At 37.8% G+C, this 22,853-nt stretch overlaps 1 protein-coding gene across 1 annotated transcript in view; it reads left to right on the top strand.

The window, feature by feature from the left end:
• Positions 1-22,853, top strand: part of SRBD1 (S1 RNA binding domain 1) — a 125,370-nt gene that overhangs the window by 85,546 nt on the left and 16,971 nt on the right. The window contains exons 19-20 of the mRNA XM_057396971.1: positions 19,595-19,701; positions 21,690-21,866. Of these exons, the coding sequence (XP_057252954.1) occupies positions 19,595-19,701; positions 21,690-21,866 (284 nt within the window). The remainder of the gene's footprint in view (positions 1-19,594; positions 19,702-21,689; positions 21,867-22,853) is intronic.

Below are 22,853 nucleotides of genomic sequence, written 5' to 3'. Positions count from 1 at the left end.
GCAGATGAATGCAGTGTGTAATAGTTTTAGACGTTCAAACTTAAACTCAGTATAGAGTTTATACTACTGTTAACTATTTGCATTCTTAACACTCCTGTAAAATGAGTAGTAATCTTGACTAACAATTGGCAGCTCGAAACAAAACAAGATGAAAAAATCTCCAGCACGTTTTGACTTGTAAGCTGTTTCCTGAACTAAATAGGAAACCTTATGCTTTTGGGAATGTTCAGAAAGGACTCGGCTTGCTAAGGCACTAGGTTTGGCAGAGTTTGTTTCTTTCCTTCTTTGCTTTTTTTCAGTCTCGGTTTTTAAATACCTTGGTAGCAACATCTTGTGATCAAGTTAATCTTCCTTCAGCTATTTCTTCATACAGCTAATTATTCATCCCCAAAACCTGAGACTCTATGTGTATATATACGTACTCAGCTTACTTAAAAGCAAATGCTGATGATACCAAGTGCTAAAAACAAGAAGTAGTGATGAAAAATCTCACTATATTTTTGTCTTCTTGTTGGGAGCATTATTGATAAACTTCTGCTTTGATTCTACTAAAGTGAAGTTTCAGTGCAAGAAAAAAATCTCAGGTAACCTTGCTAGTGTGCTGCAGCCTGCAGCTAGAGAAATGCGGCTTGATAGACTATGAAGATTAAGAGGCTAGATATCAGAAATTAATGTATGTTATAGGAAATAGTGCTTCAGTGCAAGACTGCATGATGTAACTGATAGCACAGTGAGGCTATGGGGATGAGTTGTGCAAGTTTTGTGTGGCATCTTAATTTTCAGCAAAGAATCATATTTGTGATTTTCCAACTTTGATAACTGCTCAAACTTTTAAGTCTTAAATATGTTCAACTGTATTTAATATAACTTAATATATTAATTTAATATATTTAATATAACTGCTGCTTCATCTCCTAATTCATTAATTTGATGTAACTTGTAAATGTGTTTTTGCTTTGATGAAAAGTGTAACTTAAAAAGGTGGTGTTACTCAAAAGAGTTAATGTTATCCCATTCACATGATGATTGTAGTCAGTGATAGTCACGCTGGGAAGGAGGTAAATACGTATAAGGCAATATGTTAATACTCTAAACTTTAGACATGCTGAGGTGTTCATCTGTTGCACAATTATCTTTATTTTTCTTAATACTTACTTATAGTAAGAACTGCATTTTAAATGTTGATGCTCAAGTACAGGTGTTACTTTTTGGGGTAGGGAGAGATCTTTTAACTACTGGTAACTCTTCAGCAAGCCTCCCTGTTGGCTAAATTTCATTCATGGCAATGAATGTAGTGATTTGTGAAATAAATCACAGCTACACCAGTGGTTGAACAAGAAATTGATGAAGCTGGCATTTGGACAGCAAACTCATTTCACAGACAGTGTGCATTTTTTTTAGAGGTTTTTACTGCTATATTCTATATATAGAAAGAAGAATGTGGCCAAAGAGATATTGGTCAGCTTTTCCATTATAGTGTATGCTTGTAGAAATAATACTTTCCCTTTGGTTTATTGAGTTAATGCGATATACATTTAGATGTACAGAACTGAATTGGAAAACTGGAGTTATTTCAGTGGGTAGATTATAAATTTTAACTTTGTCCTGTTAGAATCTGCATTTTGATTAACTGAGACCATTTCTTTTGTTTAATAAATACCTAAACCTCCATAAAGACATACTACTTTTATTGCAAGTCGGATGCTTTTGGTGCAAGCTGATGCTTCAAGGTGAGAAAGTGATTATTAAACATGGATTTAAATTAATACCTACAACCTAATCATTCAGATGCAATACGAAAAAGTGGAGACAAACTGCAATCTTATAAGAGAAGCTTTTTCATATTAATGAGTTTCCATTTGCCAATAATTCTGTCATTTGTAACTTGAATCATTCATCACCCCTGCAAATGGTTCTTTCAAGACGTTATTTGCAATTTTGTCTTGTGTTTTTGTCCTTGATGTTGTGAAAATGACCGTCTACAGTTACAGGAATGAAAAGAGATCTCATTCAAACATCTTTTGTGTTTCCACTTTCAGTGAAAAATGTTTTTCAAACCTGCAGCTGGTTATTTCTGCAGGAGTTCCCACTTATATTCAGGTTTGATTGACATTCTGAAATGGCAGCTTTTCATGAAAAGCTGTTAACTTGTAGAATTTGGTTATGGTACTAAGACAGACTGACTTTGTTCTACTGTTGGGGCCTGTCCAACCTAAACACAACCCTGCATCTGAATTTAATAGTGCTGCTCAGCACAGGGAGCACGGGCTTTTTCTTTTTTCATTTTTCTTCTCTGTTTTTTTAACACTGGTTCATCTGATGTGTTTTTGAACCTGACCTGATAGGTACTCATCCCGAGATCTTCTCTGTCAGTAATCGGGTTCACTGGCGTTCTCCTTATTTCTCCCTCTTCTGGGCTAGCAGGTTCTGCGGGGTTGCGCTTCCATGATTTGGGTGATGGGCTGTATTTTTTTGTCATCATTTTATATGCTGAAAATAAGTAAAAAATGCGCTTTCATGACTCTGCGAGTACTACAGTGTCTGTCATAAAAGTGACTGCAGCCTTTATTCCTATTTATTTCTGAAGTTTTGGGTGTGAGGGCAAGCTTAAAGTATTAACAGATTTTCTGAGCAATGATTACCGTTTAATTTCTAGTCAAGAATGGAGAAAGCAGAAGCACAATTATCCTGCCCTCATCTTTACCGAGTTGGTCTTTAATTTTATGCTAGAATGTTGAACGCAGGAAAAAGAGACAGTATGCAAAATCAGTTATGCTCTGTGTATGCCGAACTTTTAGATAAGGATATGAAAGTACCAATCTCCATTAGCTGAGAAGGAAGAGGAGCATTTGTAACTTTGAAATGGATTACGATTTACATGAGGGAACTGAAGAAATTAGAGATCCAAGCATCCCTGCATCCATCACTGGTGCCTACTGTTATTTCACTCAAGTGTGAGAAATAAAGCATGGGAAATATTTGGGGTATTCCATAGGTTAACTTATACAGTCCTCTAAGAGTAAATTTGTGTGATTTGTATGAGGGAGTATTTGAGTTTTGTTCTATGAAGGAGGTAATAGTGTCATTTATTGCAAGTGATTGTACATTGTTGAGCTGCTTATAGAGTAAAATTGTGTTTTCTGCATACAATAGTTGAAAATTCTCATCAGCTGTTTTCTTAGCTGGCTAATTGCTTTTATAAAACTTTCTCTGTATATTTGCACCTACCCCTGCTGATACACAAATCAATGTGCTCATTCAACCCCATGCCACTGTAGTCTGTTTAGGGTGGTGAGACAGTAATGTGAAATATGCCCTCCTTATGCTGACTTTGTAAATGTCTCCTTAGTCATCTGTGATATGGCACTGGTACAGCCACATTTTGGTTAATATTAAAAACCATGTGTGTTTTTACTGTGAGATAAAACATGATTTGCTCGATCCTTCTCTTCAACGTTATCTAGATGTAGTGACTGTTTTCTCTGTAGTTTTCTAAGGTTTAAAATAAATTTTCAAGTACCAACCAGAAGACAAATTTTGTGTCGATAAACCGATGTTGACAGTTCTGTCCCATAATTTCGTATGAATGCTTGCAAGCTTCATGTGAGCTTTCAAAGCAAAAGCGAAAGCATCTTAGTTGCCACCCAGATGTTACTGTTAAAAACTAATACACACCACCGCTATTCCTCCAAGCAAAGGCAGGATACAGGGTACAAGCTTTTTGGTATACCCTTAAGGTCACTGTGAAATACTAGACCAATTGAATTAAATGGCAAACTGCCCACTGACCTTAAATGGAGTCAGGATTTTGCCCTTTAACTCTATCAGGCCCTAAGGGCGAGCAGATTTCATTCTGAAACAGACCAAACATGGGAGTCTTTCAAAGGATAGTTGAGCTGTTGTGAAGTCTGACCCAAACTGCAGGATGCAGAGGGACCTTGAACTTCACTTGGAAGTCCAAGGGGTACAGGTAAATAACTGCTGTCCTGTCGGATGCAGTGGAACGTGATTATCATTTTGAAATGCTGTTTTCTGTGTCATTTTCTATAGGAAAACATTATTTTCATGAGTCACTGATTGCAGATGAGTGTTCTTCATTTAAAAATGGGTAGGAGGATACAGAGAGCAGGAGGCACTAACCAACATGCCACTGCTTCACACTGTTCCCATGCAGAGCAGAAGAGGTCGAATTTTTCTTCCAGCTCTCCCAGCAATAGGGCTAAACATTTAAAGCTTGGGGTTTGTTTTTTTTTGTAATTGTTTTTGGTTTGGTGGGGTTTTTTTAGTTACATATTTAATGATAACTTTTTTCTGGTATTCCTTCAATAGCCCTCTGGTAAATTTTCAGTCATATCGATGGGAATTTAAATGGTGTCCCTTTTGTTTAAAGAAGAATCTGTTAAGAGAGAATGATTTACCATCACAGAAATCTTGAATTGCAAAATAAAACTTTAAGAAAAACATACATTTCAACCAGATAAGCATATATTAGGGGGTCTTCAAACTCACTCGTTTTACAAGAGCAATCGTTGTGCTTATTTGCAGTGCTGTAAGTACTGTGTGTGTTAGTATTACAGAGAGAATTGAAAATTCTTTGGTGAGCCTGGACTTTTTTGCCACATTTCTCTGGGCAGAGCAAGTGAGCAGCCTTGTAACGCTTTTTTCCCCCTCTAATTCACTGGTTTAAGTTACAATGCTTTCAATTTGGCCTCCTCAACTAATACAGAAATGCTTCTGTGAATGAAGATCCTTTTAGCTGTTTTCTCCCTTAAGATTAGCGTAAATTGAAACATCTCGAAACTCCAGAGTAGGTGGGCTGATAATCTGGACATTCTAAGTGTTAAAACCCTCCCCATCTCTTTGGGTTGTTGTCTTCCTCCCTCTTTCCCCCCCCCTTATTCCTGCCATCTGGTTGTCCTTCATTTTAGTTTAATTGGACTGATGGATGCAACTATATGTTTATGAACTGGAGGGAGGAAGTTATAGGAATGTTAGTTCCATTATATTCTCCTAAATTTCTGTCTTTTCAGGGAAAAAGACAGGTCCCATTTATTTCTTAATTATACGATAAAAAGAGTACTTTCAATCTTAATTCAGGCTGTTCTAAAGCAGCGTTCCCGAACATGCTCTCAGTCTTGTCTTCTCAAAATGTAAGTTGGCAGGGTTGCTTGCTGTCTTCTGTCTCTGCAACTGCTTCTGTCTGTAGTGTTGTAGAGCCATGTTGATGAATGTTATATATGTATGTTAATGATGTATGAATGAATGTGTTAGGGGCATCTCATGTAGATCTGGTTCTGCCATACCTTTTCCTTACTTAACTGAGGGCCATTGTTTACTCTGAATATCACTGTTAAAGAACCCGGGTGTTTTGCTGAAAACACTTATAAGTGTGGTAAGAAGGGTAACAGTACAGATTTTGACCTGAAGTGTGTATAAAATGGTATGTCCTTGTCTTTATTTTCATAGCATTCCTTCCCTCTGTGTACACATCATTAGACTGTCTCTGTTTTATCACATCCTGAGATCTGATCCACTGTTGCTGTTACTAGGTACCATATAATTTTCCAACTCTATTTAGTAAGCCACTGTGCCTCTCCCATAATCTTTTCTGAAAAGCCAGCGTCCCAGGTAAATGGCATATCTTAATGTGTTGTAAGGTTTGGATTTTCAGCACTTTGGGAAGAAGTGTGCTAAGGTTTCTATCTCTTTAAGTGCCTGCATCCTCAATTGGAGACACTTTTCAGAATGGCTTTTTTTTTTTTTCCTGAGTGGCTTTTTGCCTTTTTTTTTCTTTCCTTACATTCATAAAATGCAAGGTACATAACTAAGACAAATGGAAATATACTAATATATGATTTAAAGATATGAATGCTTTATGAAACCTTTGAATCAGGTAGAAATGACAGCGAATTCTGGGCAAGTGTGGTAGTATGAAAACACCAGTGTGGATTTACATTCCTGATACCCAAAGGCACAGAAAGCTAGAACTGGACTCCTTAGGACACTCCTCTTTGCAATAAAGGAATTTTGTTGCTAAAATTTCAGGCCGTTGTGTAATAATGTAATTTTTGCATAGAAATCTGGTGGCAGAATTTGTGGTGCTTTATTTAGCTATTGGAAATTAGTGCTGCAGATCTCCAAGAGAACTCTTTCTTTGGTAAAAGTTGCAGACAGGATTTCAGTTTGAGACAAATGCATGTTTCGATGGGATGAGGTGCAGTGTATACAGATGGGAAGAGAAAACGCTCCTGAAAAGTCTGGATCAGGAAGCATCCGTTTCTTTTCTGAGGCATTAAAATCAAATGATGGAAAAGACTGAAAGTAGTTAAAGAAGATATCCGTGCATAAGCCGTCATGAAGAACACTATCATTTGCAGCTTCTTGTTTGTTCCAAGTATAAATTTCAAAGTGCCTGATGTGGTGAGGAGCGTTTTGTCTTCCTTTGAGACACTTCTATGATGTGATGTCACATAATGTACAGTCTATGTGCAGTGCTCTCTTCTTATTTTCCTAGTTATCCATATTTCAGTATACTTTGAGCCAGGTTTCCATACCTCATACCTAGAGGTCATCAGCATGCATATAACTTGAACCATTTGGATGTTGATTTCCAGTTCTCTTATAGAAGCATACATGCAATAATAAAAACCTGCTCCTCTTAAATCCCATATAACTTTAAAAGAAAAAAAAAAAGAAAAGAAGGGGGGGGGGACCCACAACAAAACCCCAAACAAACAAAAATCCAACAAAAGCCCCACAGTAAAATACAGGCCGTTTTTAGTTTTTCTACATACCTGTTTTACACAGCCTGTATCTTAGGAATGTAGTTAACTGAAACAGTTTTGGAGCCATTTATCCTATGTGGTTATGCATGTAATGTGGTATAGTCAATGTTGCTATCAGTTAAATAGCTGCAAGAGAACTTGGGATCAGCTTTTGGAGACGTTTTTCCCACTGCTAGGATTTAACTACATCTGTGTTAGTAGTGTCGCTTTCCAGCTTCATATCCAGACTTTAAAACAGGATAGCCTGGTTGCATCTAAATCTTGATTACTGCTTGAATGTAACTTCAATATAAAGGAAGGCCCCTTAATTTTTATCACTGAACTGGGCATATGAACACTTCCTCTGGTACAGGATATGTAATGGATTTGTTTACAGCCCTTTTTTTTACTCCAGTTGTGATAACTAAGTTGCTTAATGAGAAGTGGTTATTGGCTTCTAAAGCGAAGGTTATTTAGAGCTATGTTTTCATTGTTTCCCATTGGTGCATGGGACAACTCAAAACCTATACGAAAGCATTTGTAAGCTGACCCTGGGCTATGCAGTCAGAGAACATCAGTGCACAAACATCATAATATATTGCAGAAGCAAAAACATACTCTTTGCTTCTGGGTAATGATGCTCAGGTTGCAAACAGGAAATGAAGCGTTGTGGTTATTTCTTTTTCTTTTACTATTACTTTGGTTTAAGAGAAATGACCGAGTTCTTGTGGGTTTGATTTGTCATCTGTAAAACTGGGACTGTTTTCAGGTACCTGTATCTCGGTAGTGTGAAGTTTAAAGGTTCTGTAGTGTTTGTGTGTGTGTGTGGCTATGGCAGGAGGTTATTGCTATTCTAGTTTCATAATATCCTAGCATAGCCAGAACTGTTACTGTAAGAAAATATCTTCCTGTCACCTACAGGTCAAAATAGTCCGAGTAAGTACACAAAAACAAAGTCACCGCTTTGTATCTCTGCACTATCAGCTATGCACTTTCTGCCACTGAAAGCTTTGGAAGAAGTTAAGATACTTCTAATGTTTTATGAAAGGACTTGAGAATACAGTTTTCTAATGTGAGGATTTCTTAGGCTCTTAGGAGTAGGACCTAGAGTATCCAAAAGTGATAGCTACAGGTTCAGTGACTAGTTTGCTCTTAGGTGCAGGATGAGTAACGAGGAAAACAGTGTGTGTTCTTGTATGCGGGAGCTATTTGGTATGTCTTTTCAGGTTGCTTAATACTTCCCCAAAATGAATCTAACCCTGTTAAATAAAAAAGGTTGTGTTTGATTACTGGTAACTTTAAAAAAAGAAAAAAAAAAAGAAAAAAAAATTGCCTGAATTACTTTGGATTTTACTTTTCATCCTCAAAACCTTCAACTCTCCTTATAAGCCCTCAAATGAAATGAACTCCTGCCCTAAACAAGACTGAATTAGAGTCAATTCAAAATTTTAATTGCAATGACCATGAGACACAAATCACAGAACTGCTTATAACTGGATCTGATGCCTTTTGTGATGGGCAAAGTCATAAACATGGTACTTTAGTAGCATATTCTAATGATGTCTAGTCCTAATTGTATTTCTACTGAAAAACACTGAGAAACTTCTGGTTTTCTGTGTTCCAATAGCTAAGAGAAAGGAAAATAAACTGAAATGAAGACAGAAGCCTGTTAAGCCGATAGCTTCAAATTAATTGCTCCTGTGCATGTGGAATTACTGATATTTGTAAAAGTTTAGTAAGGAATATTGAAACACTAAATGGATGATTCAGCTAAAAACCTCTCTTTTTCTGTTTTGAAACAGAAAACTGTATTGTTGAATGTTGATTTTAAACCTGTGTTAGAACCATGTTTCAAGTGTGGCATATAAACTTTAGAGGTTTGCTATGGTAGAAAACTCGCAAGCTGAGGTTTGATAAGCTTCCTCATCATCTCTGAACTCTGATCTCTTTCTGTGTCAGCATGTTGCTAACCCCCTTTTTGAATTGCATCTAGCCCTGATCTGCTAGCATTGTATCCTTGCCTGGGTAAGTCAGAAAGCAAGTCCTCTGCCTGGCACTGAAGTGTACCTGAAGATGGAGGTCTGAATATTGCAATTAAAACATGCTTGTGTAAATCTTTTAACCTGCACATCAAATGTACATTTAACTGTACATCAACTGCTTAAAAACAAAAAAAAACAAACAAAAATAATCTTAGAATTTGGGCTTACTAAGGCTCTGGGTTTTGGGTTGTTTTTTTTTGTTTGTTTTAAGTAAGCTAAACTAACATTTTTAAGAGGAATTTGTTCTGGCTTTGTGATGGAAGAGCATTCCAGGCAGCACCCGATCACCAGTGCTATTAGTTTTTAGGCTGCATTTTCCTCTTCACATTCTTGACTGCCTGTGTTTTTAAAGAGTAAAAAAAGCAGAGTGGTTTTCTGAAACTTTTCCCTAATGGAGTTTCGTATTTTGTCTTCCTTGAGCTTTTCTTATTTTTTTATAGTCATATGAAAAGCTGATTAGTATTCTGAGGCTACTGAACTATCTACCATAGTTACCAAAGAGTTCCTATCTCCTGCTAGATTCTCTTAATAATTAATATGAGCATATACTCAGTACTGAAGTCACTGTCAGCTTTATAGGTCTTTGCTCAAGTTGAGTAAACTTAGAAGTATTTGTAGGGTTGCCTTTAAACCTCAGGTATATACCAAATCTTTGTGTGGCTGAGACCTGCCTCCTCAGTTATATCTTGCCCTGAGATGTGTTTGCAGGCTGGGAATGGCGTTATCTGTCCATGTATCCTTCTTTTGCATGGAAGGGTAGAAGTTGCTTGGGCCAGAGTTAGTAATAATGATGTGCCAGGCATAGCTGTCTTGCTCATCTTGCCATTACTTGGATTACCTCTGCTCCTTGCATCGGCCTAGCCAACCATGTGCTGTGGACCTCCCTACAGGACTTGCACTTGAGCTTTCTTGCAAAGCTTTGTATGTTCCAGAAGTTGAAGGTTGGCCATAGCTGATGTAAGGTGTCTAATTCATAATCGGAGCAATTTCTGCCTTGTGTGAGGAAAAGTCAGGAACTTAATGCCTTGATCTAGGTTATTTAGAACAACTGCCTTTTGGTGTCCTTAACATACAAGTTCTCTAAAGAAAGGAACATCTGATAATAAAGACTTCTTTTTTTTAATACTTAAAAATTCTGGGTTGTTGTAGTGTAAGTAATAATTTGCCATGGCAGAGACACATTGAATAAGCCTATCTAATAATCTGATTTATCCATTTGGTACCTTCTCTCTTAACTGTCACCCCTGAGAGTTTGGGGTTAGGTTTTTTTATCAGATGAAACTTCAATTGAACTTCTGTCCTTAATTAACATAGTGGGACATCAGGCAGTGGTTTCCATGGAGCAGACCTTGATTCTGGATCGCTGTTCATGTAAAGTAAGGATATACTTCTGCAAATGTTGGGATGCAGACAGAAGTGCTGCAAGTTTAGAGTTTAATTCTCTTCCTACTTGATGGTATACCAGCTTGCAGTTGTAAATATTTATGCAAATAGAGAGTTCTACTCCCTCTACCTTATAAACTTCAGCAAAACCAAATCTGAGGCAGTACAGTTGCTTTTTGGACTGGATGCTTTTATAATTAGAATTCATAACGATATCTGATTTTTAAATCATGTTTTTTTAGGAATTTCTCAAGTATTAAATATTAAATTTTCAAATACTTTATTGCCTTCTTAATTTTTAATGACTTCCCGGGGTTGCCTCTAACTTGTTTTGGTTCAGCTTTAGATCCCTTGTAAAAAAGAAAAATAAAAACAAAACCAAAACTTTGCAGTGGAAATAGAGGCTAGTCTTGAAAATGAATGATGCCATAATCTGTGATCAGATTACCCATTTGCAATGAACATATTCATATATACAATAGTTAAAAGCTTTAACTTTGTAAGTAACTTGTAAACTTTGTGAGTCAGTAATAGTAAGGAATGATTATTTACAAATCTTTCACTAGAGAATACCTAAGAAAACTCTTTATGTTCCAAGCAATTTTTATTAATTTGCTGCACTATGAAAATTTATATTATTTTATATGCTTAAAAATAATTTAGCACTGTATATTTGTAATGTTTTAAAGAAGCCTTTTGAAGGAATTTACAAACCTAGAGTAAAAATGAAGGTTACGTCATGAGGCCACAAATCCCAGCGTCTGTCGGGGATGCTGGGGAAATAAGTGCTCTTTGATTTGTGCTTTTCCCCCTCCTTCCTGCTGAGATCTTGTTTAAAAAGATGTGTATTGCAAGAGAACTCAATTACTATTTCCATCTGCGGGGTAGTACATACACTATTCTTGTTTATGCCATTCTACTAGTTCGTTTTGATTTCTTAAGTTTTGTATTATTGTAATCACTTTGCAAGTAATGATCATATACTGTCAGTAGTGATGATGATTCTGAAATGTCGCTTGGTTGTGAGAACAACAAATGTTGGTGTTCTCATTCACTTGTAGTAATTGTCATTGAGAGCTTAGTTCTTTTAGTGCTGACAAGTTTGTGCAGTTAGTTTATTATTCAGTCCTGTCAACTTTTCAGCTTCCAATGTGCATTTTGTTTGTGCTGATATGTAATAAAAGTACTAACTATACATTTTAATGCTAATTTTAAGCTCTGCACAGAGCAGAATTCTAAAAGGTCACAAACTTACTAAAACTTGAGATTATTTGACCAATTATTTATTCTTTTGCTTCAGTTATAACTTGCTGTTACATAGAATGAGTGGCGCTGAGATTTATTTTAGTTGTCAAAGATTTGAATGACACAACGGATCCTTATGTAGTCTGCCTGTTGAATCCATAAATGCTGGTACTGAACAAACCTCTGTTTTTTCACGTTTCCTGGCTTTCTGTCAGCTTTCAGTCTTCCGTGGGTCATTCAATAAACACTACCCTGGGTGACTTTTTTTTGAGTTGCCATGTGTCAGTCAAACTGAAGTGCACGCTTTTAAGTAGGCAGAGAAAATAAGCTTGCTTTATTTGAGTATGGCTGTGTCTTCTGCAGGACAGTGTCATTCCTAGCTTATTTTTGCCTTTAGCTCTGCAGTGGAAGAGGTGGGGGATCAAGGGGGAGAGCAGTGCCTGATGAGAGCAAAGGAAGAGCCAAACAAAAAGAGCGAGAACTGAACAGCAGAATTTGAAAGAGTTCTTTAAGCATATTGAGTTTGAACTGTTCCGCTTTAAAAGCTTTTTCCAGCAAGGGTTTCAGGAGATGGTGTCACATTAAATCATTTTTTTCCCCCCTCTTAATTATATGATGACTAATTCTGTTGGTGAGGGATTAAAAAACTACTGAAGGTCATTGTTTGGTTTATATGTTTTTTTTCTAGTGAGGGAATAGATTGTCATTGTATTAAATATATTCCTGGTGCATTGCTGATGAGTCACCTCGTGCAGCCATTTCTAAGTGTGTTTATACACTAAATTTACGGAAGCCATTGAACATGGGAAGTTGCTTATGTTAGGCATCCAAGGTAAAGTAGAATGCGTATCAGCTGTACAAATCTTTCCTTTCTAGAAAATACCCTTCAGTGAATTTTCATTTTTGTTGTAGTTTTTGCTAATATTGCAAATAAGCACATTTCTCTAGAGATGAGTGAGAGGAACCCCAGTGTGTCTTCAGCGGAGCTGGAGGAAGTATGTGTATTTATATAGATCACATCTCCTGGGGGCTCCCTTTGCTCTGAGGGAGGCCGGTGGGAACTCTATACCCAGGAGCTTCTGTTCCTCGCCCATCTGCTACAGGGCAATGGATGGTCACTGACTTCAGACTAAACAGAATTCTTACAGATGACCAAACTCACCTGGGCTTCATGACTTTTGTCCCTCTAGAAATCACTGTTCCTTTTCCCTCTACCAGTGTAATCTTTTTCCATCTGAATTTGCTGCCTTACAGCCATGGGATCTATGAAACTCCACTCCTGATGGTTTGTCCTTGCTTTATCTTTCTGTATTATTTGCAGGGTATCCGTATATCTGTAGAGCTTTAACAGCTCGAAAATGCAGGTTTGGACTAGAATTGAAATGCAAGGCTTTCCACCTACAGCAATTTGAACCATCACCATTGTTACTTACCAGCAAAGAAAATATTCCACTGAAATCTCCAAGAATTGTGCAGTCGATTATAATCACAGTTCAGATTGCTGCCTCTTAGTTGCAGAACAAAACGCCTTGGAGAAAACCGGTACCTGCTCTGGAAAGAGAAGGGTGGTTTTGGATATTATGCTGGCTTGCTGATGTCAAAGAAGTTAGCTTTAGAAATCAGATATACTAGCAATGGGCTTGCATTTGTATAAGAAGCTTAGCAGTGTTACTGCTTCTGTTACGACACAAGCACAAGTAAATATAAGACAAATTTCAGCAACTTGCAAGTAACTTGAAGCATTTACATGATGAAGTGTGCATTTTTGTTTTCTTTTTTTAATGCCAGAGCCGACAGACTTTGTTTTTGTTTCATCGTTTTCTTTGAAACTATAAATCCATTTTTCCCTCTTGGGATATTCCAGTAATAGTAATATGCTGTTAAAATAAACACAATTTAAATTTTTGAAAACAAGGAACGAGCCAGAGTTAAGTACATAGGATAACAGTATATGCTATAACAATATAACATTTGGAGAAACCACAAACAGTCTTCAAAAGGAATTCTTGAAGTTGGGTCCTTTTATCAAACATCAGATGGATAAGCTTGTTTTCTTAGAATCTAAGTGAAAGGGATTTTCCAGAGGATGCTAGAGATTAAAACCCCTGCCTGAGCTTTCCAACTTTTCCACCTGACATGTAAGGTGCATTTTCCTATTTTGCCCGATTTTGCACATGAAAAGGCATTTCTCATTAGTCTATACGTGCCACATTCGTCCTACTGTACTTAAGGGCTTGTCCTGAATGCATTTTGCTTCTGTGGTTTCACAAGCATTTGAAATGCAGCTGACTGCGTGTAGGCCACAGCACTGGTAGAGAATGTTTTTCTTTCTTTTAAATTTTAAAACACGTTTCCATGGATTGGATCGGAGTAAAATAATAGTTTTGAACTTTGCTTAGGATGTGTTGTCCCACCTAATTTCTCATTCAGTAAATGTCATTCAGCTTGCACAGTTATACCACTCTTTAAAGTGTTTTTTTTCAAGAGGCATGTTGGCTAGTCTCACATGCCAATATTAAAATTCATGGATTTAGAAGTTAATGGTAGGTACCAACAAAGTAATGTTTTATGAGGTGATAGAAGTGTTTCAGGACTTACTTAAAGACAGAAAAAATTATATTGCATTTACTTCGTTGAAGGTTTTACTTTTGCATTTAAAGGACAAGTGAGGTCTAATGCGATCAAAACCCTAAATAGATTGTCTGATGTGCAGCTTGGTCTTATTTAGGATGAATGTCGATCTTGTTATAATACTGTAAAGCCGAGCTTGGGTCAAGAACCTGTAGGTTGCTGCCCAGACTTGAGAGCTCTTCCCTTCCCCACTGCTTTGTGACCACCATCATTAGGTCATGTCTGTACTACATTGGCTCTTGCGTGTTGTAAAGTAATAACGATGCACGGGCTGTTTGTGTCCATGTCTACTGATGTTTGTGAATGTCAAATAATTATTTAAGAATTATCCTGTATTGAAGTAGATTTTCAAACTAGTTGAATTTCTCTTTATGAAACATGCAATCATACCATATTTTCTGGAATTATGATTTTATAGGGGACCAGGAAAATATTACCAAATGCATTATAGTTATGTGCATTGTTTCAGTATCTGGGGAGGATGGGGGTGTTAGGTTGCTGAAGGTAAAGAGTGTAGAGTTGTCATTTACTTGCATGTAAAAGTTGCCTGTTAGGGTTGTTCTAGTCTAGTACTAGTAATCTGGTGTTTGGTGTGTTTGGTCAGGTGAAGTCAGTTAGTGAACTGGTCCACCATCTATGTTTTTGTAGGTTGACTAAGTGCAATCTCCAGGCTTCATGTTAACAGGGGTTCTTTGACTTGATAAATTTGTCATGCTGATGACAAATGTATTTTTATAGTGTCTGTACTGGTATAATGCTAGAAATAACTGAGCTGAGAGGCGATTTAAAAATTCTGACTTCGTTTTGTGTGCATCAGCAGGTTTTTGAAACTGGAAAATTGCTTTGAATTACAATTGTAGTAGCACCCTCTCAAGGAACAGAGAAGTTTTTTAGTGATGCTGATCATTTCCAGTGGAGTGTTTGTAGTTCTTGAAACTGAGCAGAACAGCAGTCCTGCTCTCCACTTCATACCATATAAAAAGAAAAGATACCCGAAGTATTTTGGTATAGTGATAGGACAAAACCATTATGTGCATAACACAGGGGTCCTCTAACACTGTTCTTTAGTGCTAAATATTGTGCTGTGTTTAATAAAAGTACATTAAAGAGTTATATTGGGTTTGTTTGGGTTTTTTGGTTTTTTTTTTAGCATGGGTTTACAGAATGGTGGCTTTAAAATACGCAATATAATCTTCTTTTTCTGGCAATTGCAACAAATTTGCCACAGACTAATTTGAGGGGTCATCGTGACCAGAAATCAAAATAGTAGCCATTAATTTTCTTCCAAGTTCATGAATGTAAGTTCCATTTAAGATATTTGGTATATAATTTATATAAATATTAGAAAAATGTAATGTTTGACTTTCGTTTATTGGTCAACTACAATTATTTACTGCAGCAGTTCAATTAAATAATTCAATGTGTCTTGCTCCCTGGCTCACTTGATAATGTCTTACAAATCAAATACTAAAATACAGTTAAAGTGCCTGATATTTCCAAAGGCAGATTAATTTCTGGAGTCCTCCCCACAAAAAAACCCAAACCAAACAGATGTCTACTTCCAAATGCTATCTGTGAAGCAAGGCAGCTGTCTTCTGCAGAGAGATGGTAGAAGAAAGTTCTCGGATTTGCATTGGATATCCTGCAGTTTGTGGCAAGCCCGTTGTTTCTGCTGGCCCTAGTTTCCTTAAATTGGGGTATCTATCCTTACTACTGGTTAGAGATCATCATACCAAATGAAGTCTTCTGCTCCAGATCTACTCTTCCAGCAGTAAATATTTTAACGGTAGCCATTCTGAGTATCCTTATAACCTTAACAGTCTTAGCGGGGACACCCTCACATATAGGGGTGCCTTCATAGCCTTGCATATTTGCCTTGGTCTTTATTTCTGCAGGTTTTCTTCTCATGTACTTAACACAACAGTTAAGAGGCATTCCTGTCTTTACAGGCCTGTTGTAGTGAGTAAGCAGCATGGAGGATGTGTGCTTCTAGTAGTGCCTGAATAATCTGATACCACGTTAGTGCGTATAAATAGTACATAGAAGTATAAAATACCATCTAACCTCTGATATTTGAGATGATGAGTGAAATTGCTGGCAAATGCACTGCACTTTAAACCTTTCTGAAGTGTAACCTGTTAGCAGTAGTAAGTCTTGACAGTGGTATTGGGATAATGATGTTTTTAATCAACTACTTTCAGAAATTAAGTTCATAACGCTTATCTGCTTTGAATCGGTGTAAAGAGGGATGTCAGAATGTCTTCATCAAGACAAAAGGAAGCTGTGGTGGTCAGTAGCTGCATCTTGGGAGGCAGATTTGCTGTTTGGGAAGTTTTCTAATGTCATTCACTGGCTGAACATGTCTTACTTCTGTAAGGTACCAGTTGGTAGATGAGTGATTGTTCTAGCCAGGCTGTTTTCTGCTTATCCTGGTCTGTCACTTCTGCCCATTCACTTTGTCTGTATCTTCATATATGTGCTGTGATGCCCACTCCAAGTGGTATGACTGCTGTGTGTTGCCAGAGTAGAATACAACAACTTGTGCATGTTTTATTCTGTTGGGTTTTTTTAATGTGGACTGTTAAGTAGCAATAAAGTCAAAAGATGCAAATCATCTTTGGGAGAGATCTTGAGGCCTGAGAACTTCTTGTCTTACTGGCACCAAAACCAAAACCAGAATAAATTATAGTTTTTTCCAAATTGTGTGTATCCCGTTGCACAAAACTTTACAGGAACTACTGCACCCACAAGCTTAAATCTTCAGATAAATGTCAACTTCACATTTGAAAGTGTTGATCTGTGAGCACTGGACTGTCTTCCAGTAGCAGAGGTATTTCAGAATGCTTACCTTTTGATTGTGATATATCGTTTCCTTGGCATGGGAGGGACTACAGCCGGCTGAGTTGCTACCTAGCTTCACTTTCAGCAGACTGGAAATAAATCTGCTGAGTCGAGCCTTCCAAACAACTGCTTAGAAAGATGAGGCCAGATCTATGGGTTACCTTCTTTGCTCCCCCTCTATGCCGTAAAGGCATTGTGGAGACAACAATGAATGTCTCTGTTTTGAATCAAATAGCTGCATCTTACTGCTTCATCATCTTAAGGAATGAGACTGAAACCTGGGGAAACAGCAGTCTACCCAGTTCTCTGCCATAGACTATATTCTAAGTAGTTGTTTTAGACCAAGATATCATAGAATCATAGAATAGTTAGGGTTGGAAAAGGCCTTAAGGTCATCTAGTTCCAGCCCCTCTGCCATGGGCAGAGTCTCCTTACACTAAACCATGTCACCTAAGGCTCTGTCCAGCCTGGGCTTGAACTCTGCCAGGAATGATGGAGCATTCACAACCTCCCTGGGCAACCCATTCCAGTGCCTCACCACCCTAACAGGAAAGAATTTCCTCCTTATATCCAATCTAAACTTCCTCTGTTTAAGTTTTAACCCGTTACCCCTTGTCCTGTCGCAACAGTCCCTAATGAAGAGTCCCTCCCCAGCATCCCTATAGGCCCCCTTCAGATACTGGAAGGCTGCTATGAGGTCTCCACGCAGCCTTCTCTTCTCCAGGCTGAACAGCCCCAACTTTCTCAGCCTATCTTCATACCAGTAACTACTACAGTTAATGGAACTTGTTAATATAACTTGTGAAATTATATGGTAATGAACTTCCAAGTACCCTGGAGTCATAGCCTTTACTAAAAGCAGAAGAAAATTGAGGGCTTTGCATTTTTTTAATGAAAAAAAAAGTTGTATTAGTATTTTAATATATTTTGAATATGTGGTTCATCAAGGAAAATCTAGCCCAGTATTTGCCATCTGTACTTGGCAAAGAAGAGAAAATGTGTGTTCTTTCTGAATGGTTTTATTCTGGTTCTTGTACTGTGTTATATAAATTCATCCTTGCATGAGCGTGTGTGTGAGCTGGAAGCTTCTAGCTCTAGTGCATAACTCAGTTGATGGCAGGAGAAAGAGGGTATACATAGAACATCCTCACTACGGGAAGCTGCATCTTCAGTAAGTCAGAAAACTAGAAACATAAGACTTCTTTTTAGGGTGTGGGATATTTTGTTTTGGTTATATCTCTTTATTCAGAAAAGAAGCCATTGTTGTAGAAGCAATACATTAATATGTAGAAACTGGCATTTGATCTGCAAAGTGTACAAGTTAAACTTGGTGGCTGTGAGGCCGACTATGTGCAAATGTACGTATGCATGTACTCATGCATGTACGTTGCTTTTTGTGTGCAAACCTTATACAGGAGGAACAATACTGGCAAAATTTGTGCTTCCTGTTTGTAAGTAACTTGTATCAAGTACAGCATCATGAAAATACATCACATTACCATCATCTGAAGAGAGTGGGCTATGAAATACATTGCCATAAGTTTTATGATTGTTTTATCAGTTGTTAAGCACTACTTGATGAATTTTCAATATTAGTAGACGGGGATTGATGCTGTTGGCATGTTAAATTTAACTGTGAAATCTTTAAAAGATCTGAATGGCTTAGAAGGTAGAACAAAGTAATGGATGAAGTGTTTGGTGACTTGGCTTGGATCCAGCTTGATGTCCTAAATGGATGCATCACAAAACCACAACAGATCAACCCAGATTTACATGAGCGATGTATAAGAGCCCTGAAGCTAAGCCAACATAGTGATTGAATTAGTTCCTGCATTTAGAGAGGCTTCTCCCTCCAGGTCAGACTTCTAAGCACTGTTGGGCTTGTATGGGGAGCTAGCAGTTATAGATTGAAGTATGCCTACCTTGTGGAGGGAAAGAAATCTTAGAGCTTCAGAACTTTAACAAGTGTGACTGATTTTTTTAGTGAGGGGAAAAAAGGGGAAACACTATGAACAATAAGGGAGAAAATGGAAGAATTTCCATTAGTGGTGCTTCAGTCAAGGACCTGCCAATCTTCCCAGAAAAGTCTGTTCACAATCTGAAACGTTTTGTTGCTGCAGGGCTGATATGTACCTTATGTATTGCCCACCCTCATACAATACCTTGCTTGTTCTTTGAGTAAATAACTACTGTAGTGTGATGCTCCTAAATAGGACAGTTTTGCAAACGTTTGTGTGCAGGTGCAAAAGTACAACATTTGTGAGCTTTTCTTTAAAAACCTTCTTTCTAAAATGCTGTTTTGTTTTTAAACTCATATTATAGATAAATAAATCTTGTGTTAAAGACAAGGCATAGTGGATGAATAGAGGCATAACTCTTTTTGAGTAATCATGGTGTGTTTAACATAGTTTTGTGTTAACACCATGCAGGGAAATAGTTATTAACCAAAAAAGCCCACAGAAATGTGAAGTCTCTTATTCTAGGGATTTGTATCGTGACAAAAATGTCTCAAAGAGATACTCAGGACCTTTTGAAAATAGGTTCTACGGTTTGTGTTTAACTGGTACCCTCACATAAGAAATTGATAAGTTCCAGCAACTATTTTATTAATGTTAGTATTTTTTGCAGTTCTTATTTATGTACTCTTCGGTATTTGAGTAACCCGATATCTCCGTTTTTGTTTCTCAGCATGATGTATCACAGACTTTGCTCAAAGCAACTCTGGACAGTGTGGTTGAAGAGTGTGTCAGCTTTGTAGGAGTTGATATTAACATCTGCTCAGAAATACTATTAAGGTGAGTGAAACACTTTCCTATTCCAGTAATTACATGGCTCTGGATCACAGAGTCTCTGTTTAGTCTGCCATCTGACTCAAGCTCAGCTGGAGCAAATGGCTCTTGTGTTAAACTTCCAATTACACGAAAATGACACATTGAGACAGTATTTCACTGGATTGTTAAGAGCCAGTTTTTAAGGGTATGTGTGATTCTCCAGGGTAAAACTATCCTTCAGAGGAAAACAGAGATTTAAAAATGTTGAGCCAACACTACAATTTTAGAAAAACTTAATATAATTAATTTGTATTTTTTCACTGAGAAAGGACTTTTCAAATGGCTCTTAGAAGGTATTTTTATAGGTACTGCGAAGTGGAACAGGTTGTAAAAGTTGGGCGAGGAAAGGAGAAAAGGAAAGATTTAAGGGAAAACTGCCGAAAAATGTATCCCTTTTTACTGTTTGTTTTTTTTTTTTTTTTAAATAATATGCCATATTTGCTTGGAAAATGTTCAGGATTTTATTTCTTTTGGTTAGAAATTGGAAGCTTATTCTCTCTCAACTGTGCAGAATTCAGAAATCTTTAGCTAAATAGCCTCTAAGAAGAGCTCTCATCCTCTGTAGTAGGAGAGGAAGAAAAGGAATATCCCTACTCTTGGTAACACCTATTTTAGGTATCAAGGTTAAGAAAAATGTACTTTTGCTAGCTTTATCATTAATTTTTTAACCCTTTGTAATCATTCTTGAAAACTTCTTTCCATATTTTGGAGGAGGCTCATTCTTTTTAGTTTTCTCATTTCTCTTCCATATTCTTTTTCTGTGTACCCAGCTCTCAGCTTGACTCTTGATATACGTTCTGTTTCACCTACGTTCAGATTTAGACCAGCTCTTAGTAAGAAAGCAAGCGTTAGCTAATTGGTAAATGAGGCTGACCAGCTTTCGTTGCTTTAATAAAAGCCTACCTGAGCAAGTGCAGTGGGTGGGCACTTGGAAACATTATGAAATTCCAGTCCTAATGATTAATATTTTCTCTGTGGTTAAAGGTGTGTGTCTAGAATTAAATTCCGAGATTTCACCAACTTTGGATTATTTATTTTTTAAATTTTGTTGAGGATGAGAATAATGGAAAGATTTTCTTTATTTATTTTCCCTCTGATTTTTACCTTTTTTGCTAGGTTTGCTGGTGGTTTTTCTGGAATCGGTCTGTGCCATTCCACAAACAGATCTCTGCTGCCATTGACTTACAGCAGCGGCATCTGATATATAGAGCCAGATGGGTGACATTTCCTTTTCTAGTGCCACGAGTACATACAGAAAATGTGCAGCAAGCCCACTGGTTCCTGACAGAACTTGGCTAACTGCAGTTGCACTTCAGAGATAAGATTTTTGCCACATCTAGTTGCCCTCAGAATAACTCATGCGACTTGTTCCTGGCTGCTCTTTTATCTCAAGAGCACCTGAGAGAAAAGGGACAAGCTTTGTGGATCTGTTAAATTGTGTGAGGAAGGCAAGCTGCTTCCAGCTACTCTTCTTCTCTATAGCAGACACCAGCCGTTCTATGTGGTCTTGTGGTACCATTGTAAGGGAACAGCTGGGAGAGGGCTGTTCACACAGGAACAATGTAGGTGTCCTGAATCCTCCTCCCACATTGTTTCCTGGAGCAGGCAGCTGGGGGCAGGCCATAAGACATAAGAAATTGAACTGGCATTACAGAAATAGCCAACAGATCATAAAGAAGCCACGTCCGTGGCTTACCAGTTAGGTATGTGCAGAAGCGTATTGCTGTACCAAGTTTTGTTGACTTGAGTGGATTCCTTCCATAGGACTAAGAGAAAAGATACTTTTTCAGATGATGCTTTTGGCCTGAGAGTCTATTTGCAAATAATTCTTTGCTGTTTTCAAGTTTTGTAAACCAGATATTCTATAGTAATGTGTATCCTTGTGTTAATGCGTCACTTGTATTAATGACCGGTCAATGGTAATAAATGCATTCTATAAACTTGGCTCTTAGACACATTGCAGGACTGAATGCTAACAGAGCTAAAAATATAATTGAATGGCGAGAGAAGAATGGACCATTTATAAACCGAGAACAGCTCAAGGAAGTTAAAGGTCTGGGTCCCAAATCGTTCCAACAGTGTGCTGGATTCATCAGATTCAATCAAGAATATATAAAGACCTTCTGCAGGTAATAGAGATATTAGCTATCTTGCCTAAATTGTCCAAAATAGTATGAGAAGACTTTTTCCCTTTTCTGTTTTGTATTCAGGTTTGAGACTTGTGGAATCTTAGGCCTTTGCACTCTGAAAGACAACCTCTTAACAAATAAAGTTCTTGAAGTCAAACTTCTTCCTCTGAATAATCGTGGCTTATTAGCCAAGTCCTCTAAGTCAGGGTTTCAATAAGTATGTAAGTTTAATTACAGATTTTGCCACTGAATTGGTATAAGAACTTTGGTGTGCAATAGGGTCATGGTCTGAGATATGAAAGCTTTAGGCTTGTATTTCAAGCATAATTCAGACATTTGTACATTCCTTTTTAATGTGGTGAACACACAACTAGGGTGGATTTTTGGATAGCTTCAGTTCTGTTACCTGGAAAGTTGAAAAGCTGCCTGGATCAAACTCTGTGTTGTATTCCTGTGCCTAGCGAGCGTGATGCGACTGCCTTCTGTCTCAAATATGAGGCCCTTTCCCATGTGTCAACAGTGCATCATCCTGTTCCCTGGTTCTATACAAAGCCTTTCCCTCTTGCAACCATTCATTGTGCTCGTGCTGACCTGAAATCCTTCCTTTCCACAACTGAAAGTGCCCCTTCTGGTGCAGTGTCTCTTCTGCCTTTTCCATTTTTCCTTCCAACATAAAGAACTGAGAAAGGGCACAGCAGCAGCACCATCCCCACCCTTTTGCCATTGACTCTTCTCAAAAAGTATTTTCCTGGGCAGCACATGCTATTTTTCCGCCAACCCAAGGCTCAGAAGCAATACTGTATTCCCAGTTGCTGCTGGCCAAACAGCACACACGTAACTTCCAGGCAGGAGGTAGGCACATTAGGACTGGCTTACTGCCCGGGTGGAAGATATCCAGACTGGTTGCCCATCTGGCAGGGAGGAACATGCTGCAGGCCAAATGGTGCATGCTGTAAGCACCAGAAGACCAAAGAAATTGCTTTCAAG

This window comes from Pezoporus wallicus, unplaced genomic scaffold (genome assembly GCF_028554395.1).
Source record: "Pezoporus wallicus isolate ANWC-B61680 ecotype Strahan unplaced genomic scaffold, APGP_CSIRO_Pwel_v1 contig_8791, whole genome shotgun sequence".
In the NCBI taxonomy this organism is placed as follows: domain Eukaryota; kingdom Metazoa; phylum Chordata; class Aves; order Psittaciformes; family Psittacidae; genus Pezoporus; species Pezoporus wallicus.
The sequence above is the reverse complement of the archived record's forward strand: the minus strand, read 5'-3'. Positions and strand labels throughout refer to the sequence as shown.